This window comes from Lepidochelys olivacea, assembly GCF_965140295.1.
Source record: "Lepidochelys olivacea isolate rLepOli2 genome assembly, chromosome: 2".
Taxonomy (NCBI): domain Eukaryota; kingdom Metazoa; phylum Chordata; order Testudines; family Cheloniidae; genus Lepidochelys; species Lepidochelys olivacea.
The window spans coordinates 154483019-154505932 of record NC_140412.1 but is presented as its reverse complement, the minus strand read 5'-3'; the positions used below and the strand labels follow the sequence as shown (position 1 = coordinate 154505932).

At 46.8% G+C, this 22914-nt stretch overlaps 1 protein-coding gene and 1 long non-coding RNA gene across 2 annotated transcripts in view; both read right to left on the bottom strand.

The window, feature by feature from the left end:
• TMEFF1 (transmembrane protein with EGF like and two follistatin like domains 1) overlaps positions 1-22669 on the bottom strand; it is a 216845-nt gene extending 194176 nt beyond the window's left edge. Inside the window, exon 1 of the mRNA XM_084620250.1 lies at positions 22073-22669. Within this exon, the coding sequence (XP_084476376.1) occupies positions 22073-22313 (241 nt within the window). The 5' untranslated portion in view covers positions 22314-22669. The remainder of the gene's footprint in view (positions 1-22072) is intronic.
• Positions 1983-11928, bottom strand: LOC311516307. The gene is made up of 3 exons (XR_014710378.1): positions 10893-11928; positions 10369-10777; positions 1983-4872 (listed from the first exon to the last, which is right to left on the bottom strand). It is a non-coding gene; the product is annotated as an uncharacterized lncRNA (long non-coding RNA).
• Positions 22670-22914: the final 245 nt, after the last annotated feature.

Here is a 22914-nt window from a genome sequence, read left to right as displayed (position 1 = left end):
TCAGAGAACGACAGCAGCCCTCAGTTTGGTCACTTTTGCTAGTGGCTCAAACCTGCTGTTCACTCAGCTAACCTCATCACTGGCCAGCATGGGGAAACATAAGGAGAACAATCCCCACAATCTCTGCTGGTCCACCTAGTGGGTCAGGGGACATGCCAGGGACCTTCCCCTCTGGTAGGACCCACAGTCCAGGTCAACTCCTCCTGTATCCAATAGGGAGTTGGGGAGATAAGGGGAACCCGGGCCCACCCTCTGCTCCAGGTTCCAGCCCAGGGCCCTGTGGATCACAGCTGTCTGTAGTGTTTCATGTAACACCTGTGTGACAGCTACAACTCCCTGGGCTACTTCCCCATGGCCTCCTCCCAACACCTTCTGTATCCTCACCACAGGACCTTCCTCCTGATGCCAGATAGTGTTTGTACTCCTCAGTCCTCCAGCAGCACGCCCTCTCACTCTCAGCTCCTTGCACACCCCTCACTGACTGAAGTGAGGTCCTTTTAAAATCCTGATTAGCCTGCCTGTCCTAACTGATTTGAGCAGCTTCTTAATTGGCTCCAGGTGTCCTAATTAGCCTGTCTGCCTTAATTGGTTCCAGCAAGTTCCTGATTGTTCCGGAACTGCCCTGTTACCTTACCCAGGGGAAAGGAACCTGCTTAACCTGGGGCTAATATATGTGCCTTCTATCACTCTCCTTTAGCCATCTGGCCCGACCCTCTCACATTTCTTAAACTACTTTTCATTCATTTTTAAGGGGACTCAAGTTGACAGTGTCTCTTTAAAGTCCTATTATATCCCTGACTGACCCTCAGTTAATTAAAAAAAAGAGTGAAGGAAAGAGTCAACAATGATAGACTCTTTTTTAACCAGAGGGCAGTGAAGAGACCTTAAGCTTCTCACCTCCCTGCCTGCTTTCAAGAATAAGATCTTCTGTGTGCTGATGACATCTGACAGGGAGCTCCTGAAGCTCCCTGGTGTTAGAAAAAAGATGTTCTCTAATTTACTCCTTACAGATACTTTCAGTGCCCCCTCCAGAAACAGACAGATTTCTAAGATAGGGCTAATACCTTCCTGCTTTCTCATCTGGCTATCCTGGACATCTCTTAAAATCTCCAAAGAGGGTTTGGGAAGGAGAAGTAAGAGCGAAGTCTGGTTTCACCAGCTGTGGAATGAGCCTTTGATCACCTAGCTGCAGGCAGGATCATTGCCAGTCTCCTCCTTCACTGCCAGAGAGCCCTTGGATCTAGCATATCATTATCCCTCACCCCCTCCACTTATGCCTTAGCCCTGGTCTACACTAGGAGTTGAGGTCGAATTTATCAGCGTTAAATCGATTTAACCCTGCACCCATCCACACGACGAAGCCCTTTTTTTTTACTTAAAGGGCTCTTAAAATCGATTTCCTTACTCCACCCCCGACAAGGGGATTAGCACTGAAATCGGCCTTGCTGGGTCGAATTTGGGGTACTGTGGACACAATTAGACAGTATTGGCCTCCATGCGCTATCCCAGAGTGCTCCATTGTGACCACTCTGGACAGCACTCTCAACTCAGATGTACTGGCCAGGTAGACAGGAAAAGAACAGCGAACTTTTGAATTTCAATTTCCTGTTTGGCCAGAGTGGCAAGCAGCAGGTGACCATGCAGAGCTCATCAGCAGAGGTGACCATGATGGAGTCCCAGAATTGCAAAAGAGCTCCAGCATGGACCAAATGGGAGGTACGGGATCTGATTGCTGTATGGGGAGAGGAATCCGTGCTATCAGAACTCTGTTCCAGTTTTCAAAATGCCAAAACATTTGTCAAAATCTCCCAGGGCATGAAGGACAGAGGCCATAACAGGGACCCGAAGCAGTGCCGTGTGAAACTTAAGGAGCTGAGCCAAGCCTACCAGAAAACCAGAGAGGCGAACGGCCGCTCCGGGTCAGAGCCCCAAACATGCCGCTTCTATGATGAGCTGCATGCCATTTTAGGGGGTTCAGCCACCACTTCCCCAGCCGTGTTGTTTGACTCCTTCAATGGAGATGGAGGCAATACGGAAGCAGGTTTTGGGGACGAAGAAGATGATGATGATGAGGTTGTAGATAGCTCAAAGCAAGCAAGCAGAGAAACCGGTTTTCCCGACAGCCAGGAACTGTTTCTCACCCTGGACCTGGAGTCAGTACCCACCGAACCCACCCAAGGCTGCTTCCCAGACCTGCCAGGTGGAGAAGGGACCTCTGGTGAGTATACCTTTTAAAATACTATACATGGTTTAAAAGCAAGCATGTTTAATGATTCATTTGCCCTGGCATTTGCGGCTCTCCTGGATGTACTCCCAAAGCCTTTGCAAAAGGTTTCTGGGGAGGGCAGCCTTATTCCATCCACCATGGTAGGACACTTTACCACTCCAGGCCAGTGGCACGTTCTCGGGAATCACTGTAGAACAAAGCATTGCAGTGTATGTTTGCTGGCGTTCAAATAACATCCGTTCTTTATCTCTCTGTGTTATCCTCAGGAGAGTGATATCATTCATAGTCACCTGGTTGAAACAGGGTGCTTTTCTTCAGGGGACATTCAGAGGTGCCTGTTCCTGCTGGGCTGTTTGCCTGTGGCTGAACAGAAATGTTCCCCACTGTTAGCCACGGGGGAGGGGAGGTGCTAGCCACGTGGTGGGGGGAGGCAAAATGAGACCTTGGAACGAAAGCACATGTAATATCTATGTAATATTAACAGCAAGGTTTACTATGAAAGAGTGTACCCATTGTACTATAAAGTGTGTCTTTTTAAATACCACTGTCCCTTTTTTTTCTCCACCAGCTGCATGTGTTTCAAGGATCACAGGATCTTCTCCTTCCCAGAGGCTAGTGAAGATCAGAAGGCGAAAAAAACGCACTCGCGATGAAATGTTCTCTGAGCTCATGCTGTCCTCCCACACTGACAGAGCACAGACGAATGCGTGGAGGCAGACAATGTCAGAGTGCAGGAAAGCACAAAATAACTGGGAGGAGAGGTGGCGGGCTGAAGAGAGGGCTGAAGCTGAAAGGTGGTGGCAGCATGATGAGAGGAGGCAGGACTCAATGCTGAGGCTGCTGGAGGATCAAACTAATATGCTCCAGCGTATGGCTGAGCTGCAGGAAAGGCAGCAGGAGCACAGACCACCGCTACAGCCCCTGTGTAACCAACCGCCCTTCTTCCCAAGTTCCATAGCCTCCTCACCCAGACACTCAAGAACACGGTCGGAGGGCCCCCGGCTACCCAGCCACTCCACCCCAGAGGATTGCCCAAGCAACAGAAGGCTGGCATTCAATAAGTTTTAAACTTTTAAAGTGCTGTGTGGCCTTGTCCTTCCCTCCTCCACCACCCCTTCTGGTGCTTCTCTCCTCCACCAACCCTTCCGGGCTACCTTAGTAGTTATCCCCCTATTTGTGAGATGAATTAATAAAGAATGCATGAATGTGAAGCAACAATGACTTTATTGCCTCTGCAAGTGGTGATCGAAGGGAGGAGGGGAGGGCAGTTATCTCACAGGGAAGTAGAGTGAACCAAGGGGCGAGGGGTTTCATCAAGGAGAAACAAACAGAACTTTCACACCGTAGCCTGGCCAGTCATGAAACTGGTTTTCAAAGCTTCTCTGATGTGCACCAGGCTCTCCTGTGCTCTTCTAACCGCCCTGGTGTCTGGCTGCGCGTAACCAGCAGCTAGGCGATTTGCCTCAACCTCCCACCCCGCCATAAACGTCTCCCCCGTACTCTCACAGATATTGTGCCGCGCACAGCAAGCAGTAATAACAGTGGGAATATTGGTTTCGCTGAGGTCTAACCGAGTCAGTAAACTGCGCCAGCGCGCTTTTAAACATCCAAATGCACATTCTACCACCATTCTGCACTTGCTCAGCCTAGTAGTTGAACAGCTCCTGACTACTGTCCAGGCTGCCTGTGTATGGCTTCATGAGCCATGGCATTAAGGTGTAGGCTGGGTCCCCAACGATAACTATAGGCATTTCAACATCCCCAACAGTTATTTTCTGGTCTGGGAATAAAGTCCCTTCCTGCAGCTTTTGAAACAGACCAGAGTTCCTGAAGACGCGAGCGTCATGTACCTTTCCTGGCCATCCCACGTTGATGTTGGTGAAATGTCCCTTGTGATCCACCAGTGCTTGCAGCACTACTGAAAAGTACCCCTTGCGATTTATGTACTCGCTGGCTTGGTGCTCCGGTGCCAAGATAGGGATATGGGTTCCATCTATGGCCCCACCACAGTTAGGGAATCCCATTGCAGCAAAGCCATCCACTAGACCTGCACATTTCCCAGGGTCACTACCCTTGATATCAGCAGATCTTTGATTGCATTGGCTACTTGCATCACAGCAGCCCCCACAGTAGATTTGCCCATTCCAAATTGATTCCCAACTGACCGGTAGCTGTCTGGCGTTGCAAGCTTCCACAGGGCTATCGCCACTCGCTTCTCAACTGTGAGGGCTGCTCTCACCTTGGTATTCTTGCGCCTCAGGGCAGGGGAAAGCAAGTCACAAAGTTCCATGGAAGTGCCCTTACACATGCGAACGTTTCGCAGCCACTGGGAATCGTCCCAGACCTGCAACACTTTGCAGTCCCACCAGTCTGTGCTTGTTTCCCGAGTCCAGAATCGGCGTTCCACCGCATGAACCTGCCCCATTAGCACTATGATGTCCACATTGTCAGGGCCCGTGCTTTGAGAGAAGTCTGTGTCCATGTCCTCATCACTCTCGTCACTGTGCTGACGTCACCTACTTGCCCGGTTTCACTTTGCCAGGTTCTGGTGCTGCATATATGGCTGGATAATGCGTGTGGTGTTTAATGTGCTCCTAATTGCCAAAGTGATCTGAGCGGGCTCCATGCTTGCCGTGATATGGCGTCTGCACAGAAAAAAGGGGTGAAACGATTGTCTGCTGTTGCCCTGACGGAGGGAGGGGCGACTGACGACATGGCTTACAGTGTTGGCTTACAGGGAATTAAAATCAACAAAGGGGGTGGCTTTGCAAGAAACTGAATGACCCCCTCAAGGATAGAACTCAGCACTGGGTTTAGCAGGGCGTTGATTTCACAGAGGGAGGGAGGGAAGGAGGAGAAAATGAATAAAAAAAAATCTGGTCTATTTCTTGTTTTGAGCCACTTCATCTATCTTTATACATCCTGCTGGCAGCAGACTGTGCAGTACGACCACTAGCCATCGTCACCTCCTGGGTGCTCGGCAGAAGATGGTGCAGTGTGATTACTGGCCATCGTCATCTGTTGGCTGTTGATTAAAAGACAGTGCACTGCAGATAGGACTCAATCGCCATGAGATGAAACTTAAAAGGAAAATGACCTGGCTGAGTCACTCCCATGTTTACCCAGGTGCCCCTGACCTCATCGAAGTCGGTTAAAAGAGCACCCAAGACTATACCGACGATGGCTCCCAGTCATACTGCACTGTCTGCTGCCAAAAGGCAAAAAACTGCTGCTGTGTAGCAATGCAGTACCACGTCTGCCAGCACCCAGGAGACATATGGTGACGGTTAGCTGAGCGGGCTCCATGCTTGCCGTGGTATGGCGTCTGCACAGGTAACTCAAGAAAAAAGGTGCAAAACGATTGTGTGCCCTTGTTTTCACGGAAGGAGGGAGGGAAGGGGGGCCTGACGATATGTACCCAGAACCACTCGTGACAATGTTTTAGCCCCATCAGGCACTGGGATTTCTACCCAGAATTCAAATGGGTGGTAGAGACTGCGGGAACTGTGGGATAGCTACCCACAGTATAATGCTCCAGAAGTCGACGGTTGCCTTGGTACTGTGGACACACTCCGCCGACTACATGCACTTAGAACATTTGTGTGGGGACATACACAATCGACTGTATAAAAATGCTTTCTACAAAACCGACTTCTATAAATTTGACCTAATTTTGAAGTGTAGACATACCCTTAGAGTGAGGGATTAGGCTACTCCCATACAAGCAGAAGGAGCAGAAGGAACTTGCCACAAAAGTCCCCCTTTTCCTATTTCTCACTCAGCAGGAAATCAAAGGGCTACAGACACAGGAAGGAGAGGTGAAACCAGCTACTGCTCCCCTCTAGAGTTGCCAATTTCAGTTAGATGTATTTCTGGAGGTTTCATCATATGACATAATCTTTAATTAAAGTTTGAGCTTTAATTCCTGGAGATTCCAGGACAATACTGGAGGGTTGGCAACCCTAATTACCTCCCAATTCTCAGGTGACTGTGGCTCTTTGGTGGGGGAAGTATTGTTTGTCCCAGGTCTCTTCCAGACAGTCTAATTTTCAATGACAATCTATAGAAAGAGATAACTATCCCACTGAGCTAAGATCCATCTCTCATCACCTCTCTCCACTGTAAGTATGATATCTATTCTGTAAAACAAATGTGAAGAAAACCTGTTAAAACACTACAGTCAAAATATTTTGACAAAAGCAGCAAAGATTTTTCAAATAAAATTACCCTAGATCCTGTGAAAGCAACTCTCTAGCTCAATCCACAAGTGAGTACCACTGACACAAAATTTTAGAAATGGTTAGATAAATAGTGTGGCTTAAATCAGAGGTCTGGGTACCAAGACCCCCTAGATCAGGGATCGGCAACCTTTGGCCCACGGCCCGCCAGGGTAAGCCCCCTGGTGGGCCAGGCCGGTTTGTTTACCTGCCGCATCCACAGGTTCAGCCGATCGTGGCTCCCACTGGCCACAGTTTGCCGCTCCAGGCCAATGGGGGCTGTGGGAAGCGGTGGCCAGCACATCCCTCGGCCCGCGCTGCTTCCCGCAAAGGTTGCTGATCCCTGCCCTAGATTCTCACCCTCATTGACTTGCTAAGTAGCTTTGCGAAAGTGATTCAAGCCTACATTTTCAAAAGTGTCCAATTCAAAGCACCGTGATATTTTAAACTGCTCTAGAGTTCAGTTCATCTAAACAAACTTATGAAAAAGTTTCATTTGAAACATTCATGACTTTAAAACTGCTGAGCTGATTTTCTTCAAATTTGGCTTGCATTACAGATCTTGAAACTTGGGCCCCCAATCGTGCAATGAGTTCTGCACAGGCAAACCCCTGAGCCCACACTGAGCTCCTTGAAGGACTGGGGCCTTAAAAACCATGGCAAAAAAGCAGCTTGTATTTACTGTACTGTAACTTTATGTTGTATAGGAAATTTCAGTTTATATTATATATAAGGTGGGCAGAAAATTGGATAGATTGTCGGGCTCAACAGGTAGTGATTAATGGCTCCATGTCTAGTTGGCAGCCAGTATCAAGCGGAGTGCCCAAAGGGTCGGTCCTGGGGACGGTTTTGTTCAATATCTTCATTAATGATCTGGAGGATGGTGTGGATTGCACCGTCAGCAACTTTGCAGACAACACTAAACTGGGAGGAGTGGTAGATATGCTGGAGGGTAGGGATAGGATACAGAGGGACCTAGACAAACTGGAGGATTGGGCCAAAAGAAATCTGATGAAGTTCAACAAGGACAAGTGCAGAGTCCTGCACTTAGGAAGGAAGAATCCCATGCACTGCTACAGACTAGGGACCGAATGGCTAGACAGCAGTTCTGCAGAAAAGGACCTAGGGGTTACAGTGGAGGAGAAGCTGGATATGAGTCAACAGTGTGCCCTTGTAGCCAAGAAGGCCAATGGCCTTGGGATGTATAAGTAGGGGCATTGCCAGCAGATCGAGGGATGTGATCGTTCCCCTCTATTCGACATTGGTGAGGCCTCATCTGGAGTACTGTGTCCAGTTTTGGGCCCCACTCTACAAGAAGGATGTGGAGAAATTGGAGAGAGTCCAGCGGAGGGCAACAAAAATGATTAGGGGACTGGAACACATGACTTACGAGGAGAGGCTGAGGGAACTGGGGATGTTTAGTCTACAGAAGAGAAGAATGAGAGGAGATTTGATAGCTGCTTTCAACTACCTGAAAGGTGGTTCTAAAGAGGATGGATCTAGACTATTCTCAGTGGTGGCGGATGACAGGACAAGGAGTAATGGTCTCAAGTTGCAGTGAGGGAGATTTAGGTTGGATATTAGGAAAAACTTTTTCACTAGGAGGGTGGTGAAACACTGGAATGCGTTACCTAGGGAGGTGGTGGAATCTCCTTCCTTAGAAGTTTTTAAGGTCAGGCTTGACAAAGCCCTGGCTGGGATGATTTAATTGGGGATCGGTCCTGCTTTGAGCAGGGGGTTGGACTAGGTGACCTCCTGAGATCTCTTCTAATCCTAATCTTCTATGATTCAAAACCGTTTTCTAGCCAGAACCTTTCATCCTTCCTGTTCCATAACTACCATAACAATAAACTTCTGAGGTGAAAAGGTGTCATCATTTCAGCTCAGAAATCATTTTAAAATGGACTAACATACCCAGGACAGAACTACATTTAAACACAGAATTAACACAATTAAGGGAACTATTTTCACAAGAAGATTGGTGTTTCATGTGCAAACAATAGGAAAAAGTCTTCCATGAAGGTAACCTGCTAGTTTGATTTCACTCCCTTAAACTATAGCCCCTAAAAGGCTCGTGCTTGGAAAGTGTTCAGTAAGAAAGTGGAAACTCCATAAGATTTGTCTTGCAGAGTTTTCAGAATACTTTAGAACAGAGAATCTGGAGGACAGACCCCTCTGTATGGAGACACTACGCTTCTCTGTCAGTGCATCTACACATGGAGTCCTCTCTTACTCTTATCCTTTCTAAGCATTCACTGCTGCTAACCCACGTCCTAGAAATAATAATTTATGTAGCACAACCATCCCTGTCTCTCCCAGGGGTTTGGGGAAGGAGGTATCCAGTCAGGACTTAGGCTAATTAGCATAATCGTAAACATTCAGTTAGGCCCAAATTTTCAAGAGCCTTCACTAATTTTGGATGTCCCAGTTTTTGGGACTCAATTTGAGTCATGTTGGATCTGACTTGCTAAGTACTCACAACTCCAGTTAGGGCCGGTGCAAGGATGTTTCGCACCCTAGGCGAAACTTCCTCCTTGCACCTGCTGCGAGCCTTGAGGCAGCTCCCCATCCCCCCCCCCCGAGGTGCCCCCCCTGCGGCAGCGCCCCGCCGCCGCCCCCCCACTCCTCTCCCTCAGCCCAGGGAGCCATGTGGCAACTCCCCACTGCCCCCTCCCTCTCCTTGGCCCAGGGAGCCGTGCAGCAACTCACCGCTGCTCCCTCCCCTCAGCCCGGGGAGCCATGCGGCAGCTCCCCGTCACCCCCTCCCTCCTTCCCCTCAGCCCGGGAAGCCATGCGGCAGCTTCCCACCGCCTCCTCCCTCCTTCCCCTCAGTCCGGGGAGCTGTGCGGCATCTCCCCGCCGCCCCCTCCCTCCCCTCGGCCTGGGGAACCATGCGGCAGCTCCCAGCTGCCCCCTTGGCCCAGGGAGCCATGTGGCAGCTCCCCGCCGCCCCCTCCCTCCCTCTCCTCGGCCCAGGGAGCCATGCAGCAGCTCCCCATCCCAGCTCACCTCTGCTCCACCTACTCCCTGAGCACGTGGCCGCTGCTCCACTTCTCCCGCCTCCCAGGCTTGCGGCACCAATCAGCTGTTTGGCGCTGCAAGCCTGGGAGGGAGAGAAGCAGAGCAGGGCGGTGTGCTCAGGGGAGGAGGTGGAGCAGAGGTGAGCTGGGGGAGGGAGCGATTCCACTGCGTGGCGCTGCCCCCCCCACCCCGTTACTTGCTGCAGGCGGCCCTCCCCACGCCCCCCTGCCCCAGCTCACCTCTGCTCCACCGCCTCCCTGGAGCACGCTTTTGGCCGCCCCCAACCACTTGGCGCCCTAGGCGACCACCTAGTTCGCCTAGTGGTTGCACCGGCCCTGACTCCAAAGCAGGAAGTTGAGACAGCAGCTGCAGCCAGCAAGCTCTCTCCATCCTGAGTCCTGTCGTGTCCCCACCCTGCTCTATATGGAGAAGGGGTAAGCGGTGGGCAAGAGCAGGAGGGAGGGGGACACCCTGACATTAGCCCCTCTTGCGTCATCTCCCCCAGCAATCAGGAGGCTCCTGGGAGCAGCTCCAAGGCAGAGGGCAGGAGCAGCACATGGTGGGGGAGGGGAGGGACAGCTGAACTGCCGGCAATTGATAACCTGCTGGGCGGCTGCTGCACAGGGAACTTAGGGGAGTGGGGAGCTGATAAGGAGGCTGCCAGCCCACCCTGGTTCCAAGCCCCCACCAGCTGGCTCCAACGGGCTGCTCTTCCTGCAAGCAGTGGACAAAGCAGGCGGCTGCCAAACAACGTTCTAAGGGAGCATTGCGCAACTTTAAACGAGCATGTTCCCTAATTGATCAGCAATGTAACAACAAAACAATGTTAACCAGGATGACTTTAAGTGAGGAGTTACTGTACTAAAAATACCCATGCCTAAAACGTAGTCTTAGCTATGATACCTCTGGTCTCTTCTTCAGTTCTGCATAGAAGAAGGCTGTATGAACTTCATCAGGAAAAGGTCTGGGTGCTGCATGATGCCATGTCTAGGACATAAAAACCAAAGCTCCTAGAACAGTGGTGGGCAACCTGTGGCCCATCAGGATAATCCGCTGGAGGGCTGCCAAACCATTTGTTTACATTTGCACGGCTGCCTGCAGCTCCCAGTGGCCGCATTTCACCGTTCCCGGCTAATGGGGGCTGCGGGAATCTGACTAGTCCACTCCATTCACAAATGTGCTGTTCGGTCACTATATGTTTGAATACTTCAGCTGCATCCACTGCAGGTTTCCCACCAGCAACTTGGAATAACATCTCCCCCTGCCAATCGGGCACCACAAGAATAGTTACATCTTCCAAAATGTGAAAGGTCTGAAATGACAGAAAAAACAGTAAGGGAACCATACGCACCATCCCTCCCCCCTGGCCATATAGCAATTAGTTATGAATTTTTTATGGAACAGAAAAAAGGTTATTTTAAACTTACCATTGCCTCTGCACTTCTGTAACTGCAATTAACAACACTATGTCCGGAGACAGTATGAAGACTGAAGCATCCCCTTACACGGTGCTTAATTTGTAATGAAAGAGGTTCCGGGGCTCAAGCAATTAGGTGCCGGGGTTCAAGCCATTTTTTCACTTTCATAACTGATGTGCCAAGCTCAGAGGTGCCGGGGCTATGAACTGCCAAGCCTAGAGGTGCCGGGGCTCAGCTCTGGCACAAGTTAAGCACTGCCCTGACAATATGTGTTGGTTCACTTTAGAAATGTTACAATTTTTGTCCTTGAGATTCCACAATAATTAATTCTGTGCTCCCCCACTGAACAGCTTCAGACAATAATCCCCTGTTTCTTGTCTATCTCAGGCTCTTCAACTAATACTGCCTGCTGTTCTGCAGGAACTCAATGAGCCATCATGCATGGTTCCAAAAAGAAGCGTTTCTGTGATGAATTTATAGTCAAGATCAGAAGGCCCAGTACCAGAAGCAAAGCAACAAAAGACTGGAACAATGGCATGCTGACAGGCAAGAGGAAAGGCTGAGGCTTGCTGCCAGGTGGAGGACAGGGTTTCAGCGAGGGAGCAAGCACTTGCAAAGCAGTTCCTGAAAAAGGAACCGTGGCTGAGGAAGGAGGATAGAGGTCAACAGAGAGAACTACTTCAGTAATTCCTGTCCATGATGGCTGCAAGAGCACCGTCTCCTGCTGCATCCCCCACACCATGGCACGATCACCATGCAACATACCTTCACTCCAGCAGTGGCTTGGACAACTGGCACATGCATTCAGAACTCATGAGCAGCTGGGCATGGCAACAACACCCCATGTACCCTTCCTTCTTCAAGCCCTCTCCACTGGACACCTCCCCCTTCTCCTCTGCCCCCAAGTGAGGGGGAAATGTGGAAAGGAGGGAAAGGAGAACGTGGGGACAGTGGACATGCAGCAGCAAGGGGATTTTGTCAGGTATTCACTATTTCCCGCTCTTTTTTTGTTTGGGTGATTTTGAAATGGGAGCTAGCCTGCCCAACACTGTGAGTGCTGTACTATTTTAAGACATGTTTGCAAATGAAATGTGTTATGTTTTCAAGAACATTTATTGCTATCACTGCATCATATCAGACAATCATGATTTGAGATAATAAAACTAAAAGCATGGTCAGGAGCAATTAAATATTAGTAAGCAAATAGTATTCCTCTGTTTAGTTAGGTATAGCAATTCACATTTCAATAAATTCCATCTGTAAACCCGGGTTGCCCCTCCCACATTCACATCCATTATTCATTATGTTATTCACACTTACACTGCAATCAAGCTCACAACCCTCCCAAGCAGTGCCTCCCCCCAAAAAAAATTAATGAGCCACTTTCCCCCACAAGCACATTTATACTGGTACTATTCCTCCTCTTCCATTGGACCATGCAAGTCCATAATGTGAGAACACAAAGCATCCCTTACTTTTGCTACCCAAGTGCAACCAGCTCCTGCAGCAGTAGCTGCCCTTTCTGGCTGAGGGTACTGATCCAGCATCCCCTCACTGTCATAGGTCCATTCAGGGGGAAATGGCTCATCTCTAGTGTTGGCGGGCTGTTCAAACTTCCTGTAACGTACAGGGCAGGCAGTAAAATTTTCCCAAAGTGATTCATGGTCCTAGGGCTAGCGTGGCCACATTTTGGGTTGCTGCCAGGAACTCTGGGATATCGTTAGTTTGACTTGGGTCTGCCCATTGCAGTGTGGACACCAGAGCGCCAAGTTCAAGCACAGGTTAGAAAAGTCTTTAGATAGGCTTAAAAAACAATGTAGATGAACAAGCCCTGTGTTCCCCAACATGGGTTAGCTGACTCAAGTACCACTAACCCTGGGCTTACATTGCAGTGTAGACATACTCTGTGTGTAAACCAGTTTCCTATTGCATTAAACTAGTAACTTTAAGAACTATAGGACTGTCATGCATCTGACGAAGTGGGTACTGACCCACGAAAGCTTATGCTCCAATACGTCTGTTAGTCTATAAGGTGCCATAGGACTCTTTGCCGCTTTTACAGATCCAGACTAACACAGCTCCCCTGATATAGGACCGTTGTTCTAACTAACACGCTACAGAGGTTACTAATAGGAGAGCACGACTTTTCTGTACTTATCAGTTAACTCAAAAAATTAAAAACATATTTAAATTATTTTAAAATAAATCCTGTAAAGATTAGCAGAACACTGACTCCTCACAGCATCACTTTAGAACACAGCTTCACAGAAAGTTTACAGAACAGAGTGGTGCTATCAATACCCCATTAATTTGGTATCTTAAAGGGAATAAAAACCACCACAACAATGCATGGACAAATGTTTCAGCAACCTCCAGTACTGTTGGTGCTAGCATCCTCTAGCCAGGATGTTCCGGGATATAGCTAAGTAAGCAAGAACTTCCTATTACTAGACCAGCTGCTCAAAGGATGTCACTGATATGCTACTCCCCACTTCAGCAGAAAAATTCTCTTAGCCTGTTTTTTGTGTGGAGTTTCTTATATTTTTCTGAAAGAAACAAGGTGGCAAAGGAAGAAAATACTTTTATAAAAGAGCTGCATTATCCACAAATTTCAAACTCTATTGACTTGCAAAAAACAGCACATGTAAATGTGATGGTCTGAACAAATTTACTAACCACCACCAAAATGCCCTGTCTCACGTACTTGAAGAAGTTCCCCAAGACAGAGGCTCTCTCTCAAGATTAGTGTTGCAGAACCCCGCAGGGCATCAGAGCAGCCCCTACAGAAAAGTTCTATAGAGTTAATAGAAGTTATACATTTATATTTATTCCCTATGAGAATTTTTAAACCAATGTACAGATTTTTATAGTAGGAATATTTAATTGTACAGGATTATTTTGATTATTTTCAGTAGCAGCCATAATTTTTTTTATCTTATATAGCACTATTTACATCATTTAATGCATTTATTTAGAGTAATTTATAGAGAACCTTAGTGAATTTTACAGACCTTTTTCCATAAAGGGGTATTCACACCTGCAAAGTGCAGAACAGTCCTCCGCAACCCTTTCTCACCTCATCAGATCTGCAGGGACTGACGAAAGGGCTTCAGCACAATCATAATAAGCCTTATAATAGGGAAAATAATTCTTTTCAACTTTCCTTGTACTCAAAAACAGTTAGACTGTTTTTGTACAAACTTTCCCCAAAGACAAAGGCATGCCTAGAAATGTCAGCTCAGAAGATAAAAGTTACAGAAAGTTATTCTAAACTGAGAACAGGAGATTGACACAATAACCATTTTGCAACCATTGGTATCATGGGCACCACTGCTCTGACCTGTGGAACTGCTCCAAGATCTCATCATAGGGGTGGCAATGTCAGCAACGCTACTTGCTGACTGATCAGTGATGGAGCCAGATAATCTGCTTCTGGAGAAAAGGCAAATCTACCTTCCTGTCAGTACTGCATGATTACGTGCTTATTTAATTATATTTATTTTGTATTAAAAACCTGAATAATCATCAATATTATTATCTGAGGGACTTGTAAAAAGCTTTTTAAAAGGCCAAATAAACTGTATTCACTCTTCCCTTTATCCACTATTCTGTCAACTCTGAAAGAAAGCTAACAGATTACAGGCACAATTTATTTATCCTTACATCAACAACAATAAAAATGTTACATTGTTCAATAATAAAGACATTTATTATTCTCTCCTTAATGGGAATTATAACTATGGTATTATATGATACAGAAGTAACATCCTCTTGGCTATAATTTCCATGAGCAAATTTTGCTCCTTTTTATTCTCAAGATGATAACCAACCTGGCCTCCATCCAAACCCTAAAATTAGTTGCTGTTTTTAAGGATATATCTTTGTTAGTAGCACAACTATATATTATTAGCTCCTTCTGAACTCAGATGAATGTTATCTGGTGCTAGAAACATATTACAGTCAAGTTTCTCAGTTTTTTCCATCATCTATGCCTTTTAAAACTTCTATCTCTGTCAGGGCTACATTTTGATAACCTTTGATAAATGGAATAGGAATTTCCCCATCATTCTCAGTAATGAGACCTGATTCAAAATCTTTATTCAAAATCTGAAACGTCTTCCACTCCACTTTAATCATCCCCTAATTATTTTTAAAGGATACAAAAATTTGTCTTAAGAGGATACTTTGGTTCTAAAAATCATATTAAACAAAAACAATATTTATATCTGTTACTGTGATTTTTTTATTTATGTCATTTTCATAATCTTATTTTCCTTATATCTGTATTTGTTTTATTTTATAGCATTCATCACTATAATAGCCAAGTAACCTAAATGACTGAGGATACAGCATTTATTTTAGAAGTTAGATCTACTCCCTCCCTTTAATCCTGTTTATTAGCGAGATTGTGTGTTAAATGTTGATTCCCGGGAACATAGGTAATGCTCTCCTGGATCAGACCACTGGTACACCTAGTCCAGTATATTGTCTCTGAGAAAGTTTGTCTACATAGGCAAAAAAGTGTTCTTCAAGAGAGTTAACTCAATCAACTTAAACTCGATTTTAAAAGTACACCATTTTTTTAACCATGTCAACAGACACAAAGAGGTGAGTACTAGGTCCTGCCACACTGGGCGAAGAGTGTTTTTAAACTACGATAGCTAACGTGTGATCAGTAACATGATTAAAGCTTAGTGTGGACAAGGCATTTTGTACCTTTGTTTCAGATGAATCCTAAAACTACAATTTGGCCTGGGTACACTAGTATATTAAAACTTGAGCTATCGTATTTCAAAAAGCACACTGTAGTGGGGCAGTTGCCCCACTTTGGCAGACAAAAGGTTAATAGCAGAACCCAGCCAATCAAAGAAGGCTTGGAAGCAGCCAATCAGAGCCAGGCTGGGCCCAATATAAAGGCTGCAAAGCAGAGGAGACAGCAGTCTCTCTCTGACAAGCAAGGGAGGAGGACTAGCTTCCAGGGATAGCACCTTAGATAGAGCAGCGCTTGGCAGGTTCAGGGGAGCAGAGGGAAATCTCCAGCTTGATACCTGCCAGGATGAGGCCCCTGAAAGAAAGGGCCAAGAAGGTGCAAGGGCCAAAGGGAAGTGTCCCAGGAAGCACGAGCAGTAGAGGGAAGAGAAGAAGGGCAGGACATGGCTGCCTCCAGAGGGTCCCTGGATTGGGACTCAGAGTAGTGGGTTGGCCTGCACCAGGCCGTGGAGGAGCATGGCCCGATACAGACTGTGGCTTGCCTCTGAGGCAAGGGGCTAGACTTAGGAGCTGCAGTTGGCCACGAGGGCAGGTGCAGAGTGAGGATGGCAGATACCTGCAGAAGGGGAGAGAAACAAGTGGGGCACAGCTGGAGGGCTGTGTCCAGAAGAGGATGCCGCAAGCCAGAGAGCAACGCGGGTCTCAGACAGCACAGCTGAGCAAGCAATGGGTGGGATACCACCTGCAGAGGGTGCTCCACAGCTGGACAGAGCTAATTCCTGGAGCAACCAGCAGGAGGTGCCACGGTGGTGGGCCTGCTACCCGTTACACACACCTTTTTGCCTAATGCAGATATACCTCCAGATGCGCAGAGTAAGAAATCCTGCAAGTGGCAGTTATGGGATAAACCACCCCCTAGGAAAGTTTTTTCCTCATCCCCAAGAGTTTGAGGTTGGTTTATGCCCCAAAGTTTAAGGGTCTGTAACCCTACCAAAGCTCTTGTTTATTTTCTTTTTAATACTTACTATTTTAACTCTGGATATTCTTATTACCCACACATAACTGTCAAATCTTTTTGCAGGGAGCAGCTGCCATAAGGCTGGGAGAGGAATAGAATCATGAAGATACACAGTCTCACAGCAGCTAGGAGGCTTTATGGTGGGAAAGGAGAATCAGAAAGATAGAAAGATTCTCCTGCTTTCCAGCAGCCAGAGGAAGTTCTGGTGGCTACTAAGTTTATCAGACAATGTTTAGCCAAAGGTAGATATAAAAGATGAAGCATCCAAACAAGGACAGAAATAGAACTCTGATAGGAATCCCAGCACCCTTCCCATTCCCAGCAGTTGGGGAAAGGCAGGGCTTTTCACTAGTTCATATACCTGTACAGTGCTTATTCAAGCCTCACCTTTTGCACCAGTCTCTGGTGAGTGAGTTTATTCCTCAGGCTAATAGGTGTCTGATAAATTTTTCAATGTCTGATCTAACAGGTCTTTTATTTTTAGCATCTATAAGTTTCTGTACTTCAATGTTGTCTTATTTCTGCACCTCTGTTTCTTGTGTTTCCCTTCCCTGACCTTAGTTCTTTCCATTGTCCTCTGTTCAGTAGTGCAAGTTCACTATTTTCTTCAATTACAAGTAGATTTATGGTCCAGCCTGAGTTCTCTTTGGTGAGAGTGTTTTTTCCTTTGCTTCAACTCCTAGTTTAATAATCTACCCCAAACTTCACAATTTTCTTTGCCAGCTATCTTGTTCCCATATGGTAAACTCATTTGTATTTGTTTTCTTCCACAATAGGTTTATCAGTGTTTAACAAGATGTAGTTTAGAATATGATGGAGAGGAGGGGAGCAAGATTCAGATTCTTTCTCTCTCACAGACCGATCCTTTGTGTAAAACCACTTCAGAGAAAGCTCCCATCGAGGCTGTGGATTTAAAGTATTCTGCTGCCAATTTTGATTCAGCCTCATTCCTGAAATTCCCTGCATCACACATTCTCAAACCATGAGCCACTTGCTGATGGTCCACAGAGACCTGGCAAGCCATACGGTCTTAGTTATAGCTATAGTGGATGGAGAAGAGCCTGGATGTGGCAATGAGGAGCCAGCCTGGTTGCCTCCACTATGGGCTGCTGCTACATAAGAAGAGGAGTATAGGAAATGGGGGAGGAAGGGGTCCAACCAGCAGGAGCTGCTAAAGGGAAAAGGAACCATAAGCTGCAAATAGGACTAGAGCCATCCGTGGAAAGAGAAATTCAGGGGAGAAGAGAATCAGGCAAAGAATGTGCAGAGGAGCACAAGAGAGAAGGTCCTTGTGGCAGAGAAGAAGGGGTGAGAGAAGGACAAATCAAATGGAAGGGGAAAGAGCAAAAGCAGAAGGTGTGCTTAGCTTTTTCAAGAAGACAAAACATAAGTTTCAGTACAGAGTTAAAAATACATCAAAAGCACTTTTCTACTATTTTCCATGTAAGCAATTGCTATAGTGATTAATATTATTTATTATTTATAATAACAGTGCCCAAAGGCTCCAGCTAAGGTCTGGGGCCATGGTGCTTTGTAAAGTGCAATCTCATAGTAAAAGATAGTCCATGGTTCAAGGAGCTTACAGTCTAAGAAGATGAAAGGTGACAGGTAAGGGAGGTGGATACAGCATTCAATCACAATGGTCCAGGATTTTTTTACATCCCCCAAAGATAGTCAACATACAAAGGGTGGGAAAGAAGGTTAATGTCAAACTAAGGACAACATTCATATACATTATATAAAGGTATTTAATGTGTAAATATAATCAGACACGTTATATGTACTGAATGTACTGACAAATGGATGTTGTATGATCCTGAGTGAGAGGTGAAGGGTTCATGGGATACTCACTCTGTTAAGATGGGATCCACACTATGAAAAAATTTGAGTCAATTCTTCATAGTGCGGAGTGGATCTCATCTTAATAGAGAGTGTCTCATGAAGACTGCCCTTCATCACCGATACCAGCACACAACACTAGTGTTAGTGACAATGACCACTTTTACCCTCACCTCTCTCCATATATTCAACAACTAAAGTAATTCTCCGCTCCTGCTGCTGTGACCATGTCATCCACACACAAGTCTCCTCACTGGCTCTATACTTCTTTCCAGATAAGGTTCAAACTTTTCATCATCACTTGATTGAATCCCCTTCCACCAGCCATGGTTCCTAGTTACTTTACACTTCTAGAACCCTTCTATCCAGTGAAGTTATTCTTATGTAAATATTCATGCTCCCCTACATTTAACAGAAAGGGAATCCTGTATAAGGGAAATTGTCCTTATTTTTTCCTTGGCCTCAGTCAGTCATCAACAACCTACATGAAGGTATAATACCACCCATTTTATATATCAGAAAGTCAAAACCTTGGGCAGAGTACGTGCCCTCTGAGCCACAAAGGAGATATTTGGTCTAATCAAAAAATGGTATGCATGGTTACATAAAGCCAGAATAAGACCCCATATATATAAGTCCAGTAAATACTACTGTAAAGGAGCAGCAAAGTGAACTACTTACTCACAGAAAGTAGTTCAGTGATGATGTGACTATGTTACCACATAACTAAAGACCGTACTGTAATGCAGTGGTTCTCAATCTTTCCAGACTACTGTACCCCTTTCAGGAGCCTGATTTGTCTTGCGTACCCCAAGTTTCACCTCACTTAAAAACTACTTACTTACAAAATCAGACATAAAAATGTAAAAGTGTCACCGCATGCTATTATAGAAAAATTGTTTACTTCCTCATTTTGTGTGTATGAAATTTTAGTTTATACTGACTTTGTTCGTGCTTTTTTATGTAGCCTGTTGTAAAACTAGGCAAATACCTAGATGAGTTGATGTACCCCCTGGAAGACTTCTGCATACCCTTGGATGAGACCCACTGCTGTAATGCTTATGAAGAAAGGAAAGAATTTAGAATGAAGACAAATAAGGTTTCACAAACTACCTTAATTTTGATGTTTCCTAACTTTTGTGTTCTTCACTTTGCAACCCTGCATTCTTTTAATGAGCTTTTGCATGGGCGATGTATTATGGACAATTTCTTGAACAGAATATTCAAGGGGTGAGGAAGGGGAGTTCAGCACTTCACAATAGTTAATTCCAGATATACAGTAGGACTGGCAAAGATTTCACCGGAAGATGCTTTATCTGCTGGTGATAAGACGCTGCAAAAGCAGCATCTGGTCAAAAAGTTTAAGAAACTGCTCCAGAGCAGCGGATAAGGTCTGATGTCAGCATGAGGCTGAGAGAAATAATAATACTAATAATAATAATCAAGAGCCATCCATTCTGTTTCTTCCAAATATAGATAGATACAAAAGCAATCTATACAGTTCTGTAGATTTGAAGAAGAGTTCTCAATGTTTTACCTTAATTTTTGGTTAATAAAGTGGTACCAGATAGTAAATATAATGAAGCTCCACTATGAATGGAGCCATGTCAATTTATGCCAGCGGGGGATCTGGACCATAATATGTAAATATGCAGTAAGCTTATCTTATGCTAGGAGAAGCTTATCCACTAAAAATTAAGAGAATTATGCAGATTTACATAACAGAAACTCACTGCGACAAATTTTCCTCTTAATATTCTCCCATAGTCCCTCACAGAATGGTTAATACAGAAAAATTGAATTAATAGGTTTTTTTTAAATAAAACAATTATTTCATCTTTTAAAGCTATGCTAAAAATCAATGCATGACATGTATACTTATATAGTATTAGAACTACCTCTGCCTGTTTTAACTAGAATTGTATCATTCTGAATAGCTTTGAGACAGCACATAGTTTTCTCTCAGTTTCTGGGTTTAAAAATGCTATTTGGAAGATCGTTCATGTAGAAGAAGAATAATATACATGGTTTCCACATTGCCTTAGCAACTTCCTCAAATACTTCACTGAGCATTCATAGTTAACCTCGTTGATTTATGCATATACTGTGGTCTAATGACCCACATGTCTCTGTTGGGTAAGCCACTAATGCTAGTGACACAGTAACCTATTAACCTTCCCTTTTAAAATAACCATCACATTTATGCAAACAGAATAAAAAAAGTCAAGCAGGAATAGAAAAGTAGTAGTTTGGTACAACACAGCAACATATTAGATGTCAAGATGAGCTAAAATTAAGAGCAAACAAGCAGTGATGAGGTTTATTATATTGCAAAATTATTTTGACATGGTTTGCTAGGTGGTAAATTTGATAGCCAGCATTAGCCAACATTATACAATTTAAATGTCATATACTAAAAGGGAAATTGTTGCTGAAATTATTTCAAAACTGTTATACTGCATAAGGACCCCATTCTAAAAAGTGCAGATAGCCACCTCCAAAGTACAAATTACCTTCAACTCTCATCAAAAACAATGGGAATAGAGGGCACTTAGCACCTCACAGGAAATGCTCATCACCTCGGACAACCACTTTGCAACACTTCTACTAGTGATCATTCTAGTGTAATTAATCTGTGATTTTAAAAGAAGTTCAACACACACAGCTAATTTTAATAAGGAAAAACTAAAATTATTTTATCAAAATATTACTGAGGAAGACAAACATTTTAAAGTATTCAAAACCAATTATAACATTGATATTGCTACTTTCTTCTACTTGTTCAATGTCCCGAAAGAATTATGAAAATAGCGATCCCTTATACTCATAAATCCATCTAAATTGAAAAAGGATTTATATTCTACTTTAAAATGATAGTGCACATATATGTTTGGCATGAGCAGATGTCAGAAAGTATTCCTCTACCGTGGCTCAAATAAGGAACGACCTGGAAATGCTTCTGTGGATACAGTGGAGCATCCACAACAATCATCAGAGCAACAATGAATCTACATAGCAACCAGCTGAAGGGGATAAGGGCTCTGTATTTGGACTGTATTTATAAACACAGAGAAGCAGATATAAGAATATTCAGTGTGACTGTTTTAATAGGTTACAGTCACGTGGGCTCCTCTGGGATTAAACCCCCCCCCCCTTTCTTAAACAGGACCGAGGAAGTGGAATAAAAGATTAGAGGTTAAGATGGGGGGGGGGGGTGCGATTGACATGCACCTGCCGATGCCCACAACCAACAGACCGAAAGAAATCAAAAGGTCCACACATCACAAACTCCTTTCTTTCTCTAAGGAAGCCCATTTTGTCCGATGGAGGAGAAAATTTCTCCTCCTTTTCAGGTTACCCGCAAATCGCGTCTGGGACCAAGCCCCGGACAGCCTGAACCGGAGCCCGGGCTCTTTGTTTTCAGCAGCACGTAGGGCAGGAGCGAGGAAGTGGCAGCGTGCGGCCCCGTTCCCACCCCGGCTCCACGCTGCCGTGTAAACACGATGGGCACAGGCAGGCCCGCAGTGGGCACAGGCTCGCAGCCCCCAGCCCGGCACGTGCGAGGGGCGGCGTGTGGCCCGGGGCCGCGCCGCGGGGGAGCCGGCCGCTGCCGGGGCATTACCTGAGCAGTTGATGCCTTTCCCCTTGCCGCCGCCCTGGCACTCGCCGCCGGGCAGCAGGTTGGAGGCGCGGCCGGGGGGCAGGGCGGCGAGGGCGAACGCCAGGATCACCGAGGTGAAGCACCACGCCCGGGGGGGGCCCGGCAGCGGCCGGGCGGCGGCCGGGCTCTCCGCCACCATGGCGGGGGGGCAGCGGCAGCGGGATGGTGGCGGCGGCGGCTGGGAGCGGCAGGCCCAGGGCATCAATCGGAGCCGGCGGCAGCGCTGCCCTGCAGGGACCGTCCCTTCTCCGCCGGGCCGGAGCCAGCCCTCAGCATCCCCGCCGGGACCGCCAGAGAGACCCGGCGCCGCCGGCCCGCGCCGCCCCCGCGCGCCTCCCGTCTCCCCCGGCGCGTCCCTGCGCCCCCGGCAGCCGCTGCGCTCCCTCGCCGCGGCCGCTCGCTCCTTTGTGCGCTGCGCCCACCAGCGCCGCTGCCACCGCTCCGGCTACAACAAAGGGAGCGGGGCTGAGGCGGCTGCTGCTGCGGAGGGAGGAGGGGAGGACGCACACGTGATGGCAGCCCCCCCTCCCCCCCACACAGGGGAGGCGAGGGGACTTCGTCCTCAGGAGCTGGGGCTTGCCCCAGGAACCCGAGCGGGCGCGGTGGCACCTCGCCCGCCCCCGCCCACAGTCGCCGCTCCCGCCCCACGCTGGGCAAAGGGCAGCAGCCGCCCCCGCCCCCAGGGAGGCCACGGTGAGGGGCGGCTGCAGCAGCACCCTTCACCAGTGAGGCCACAAGCTGACGGGGAGCGGCATCCCCCGCTCCCCGCAGGGCGCTGGGCAGCGCGGAGACACCGGGGGCGG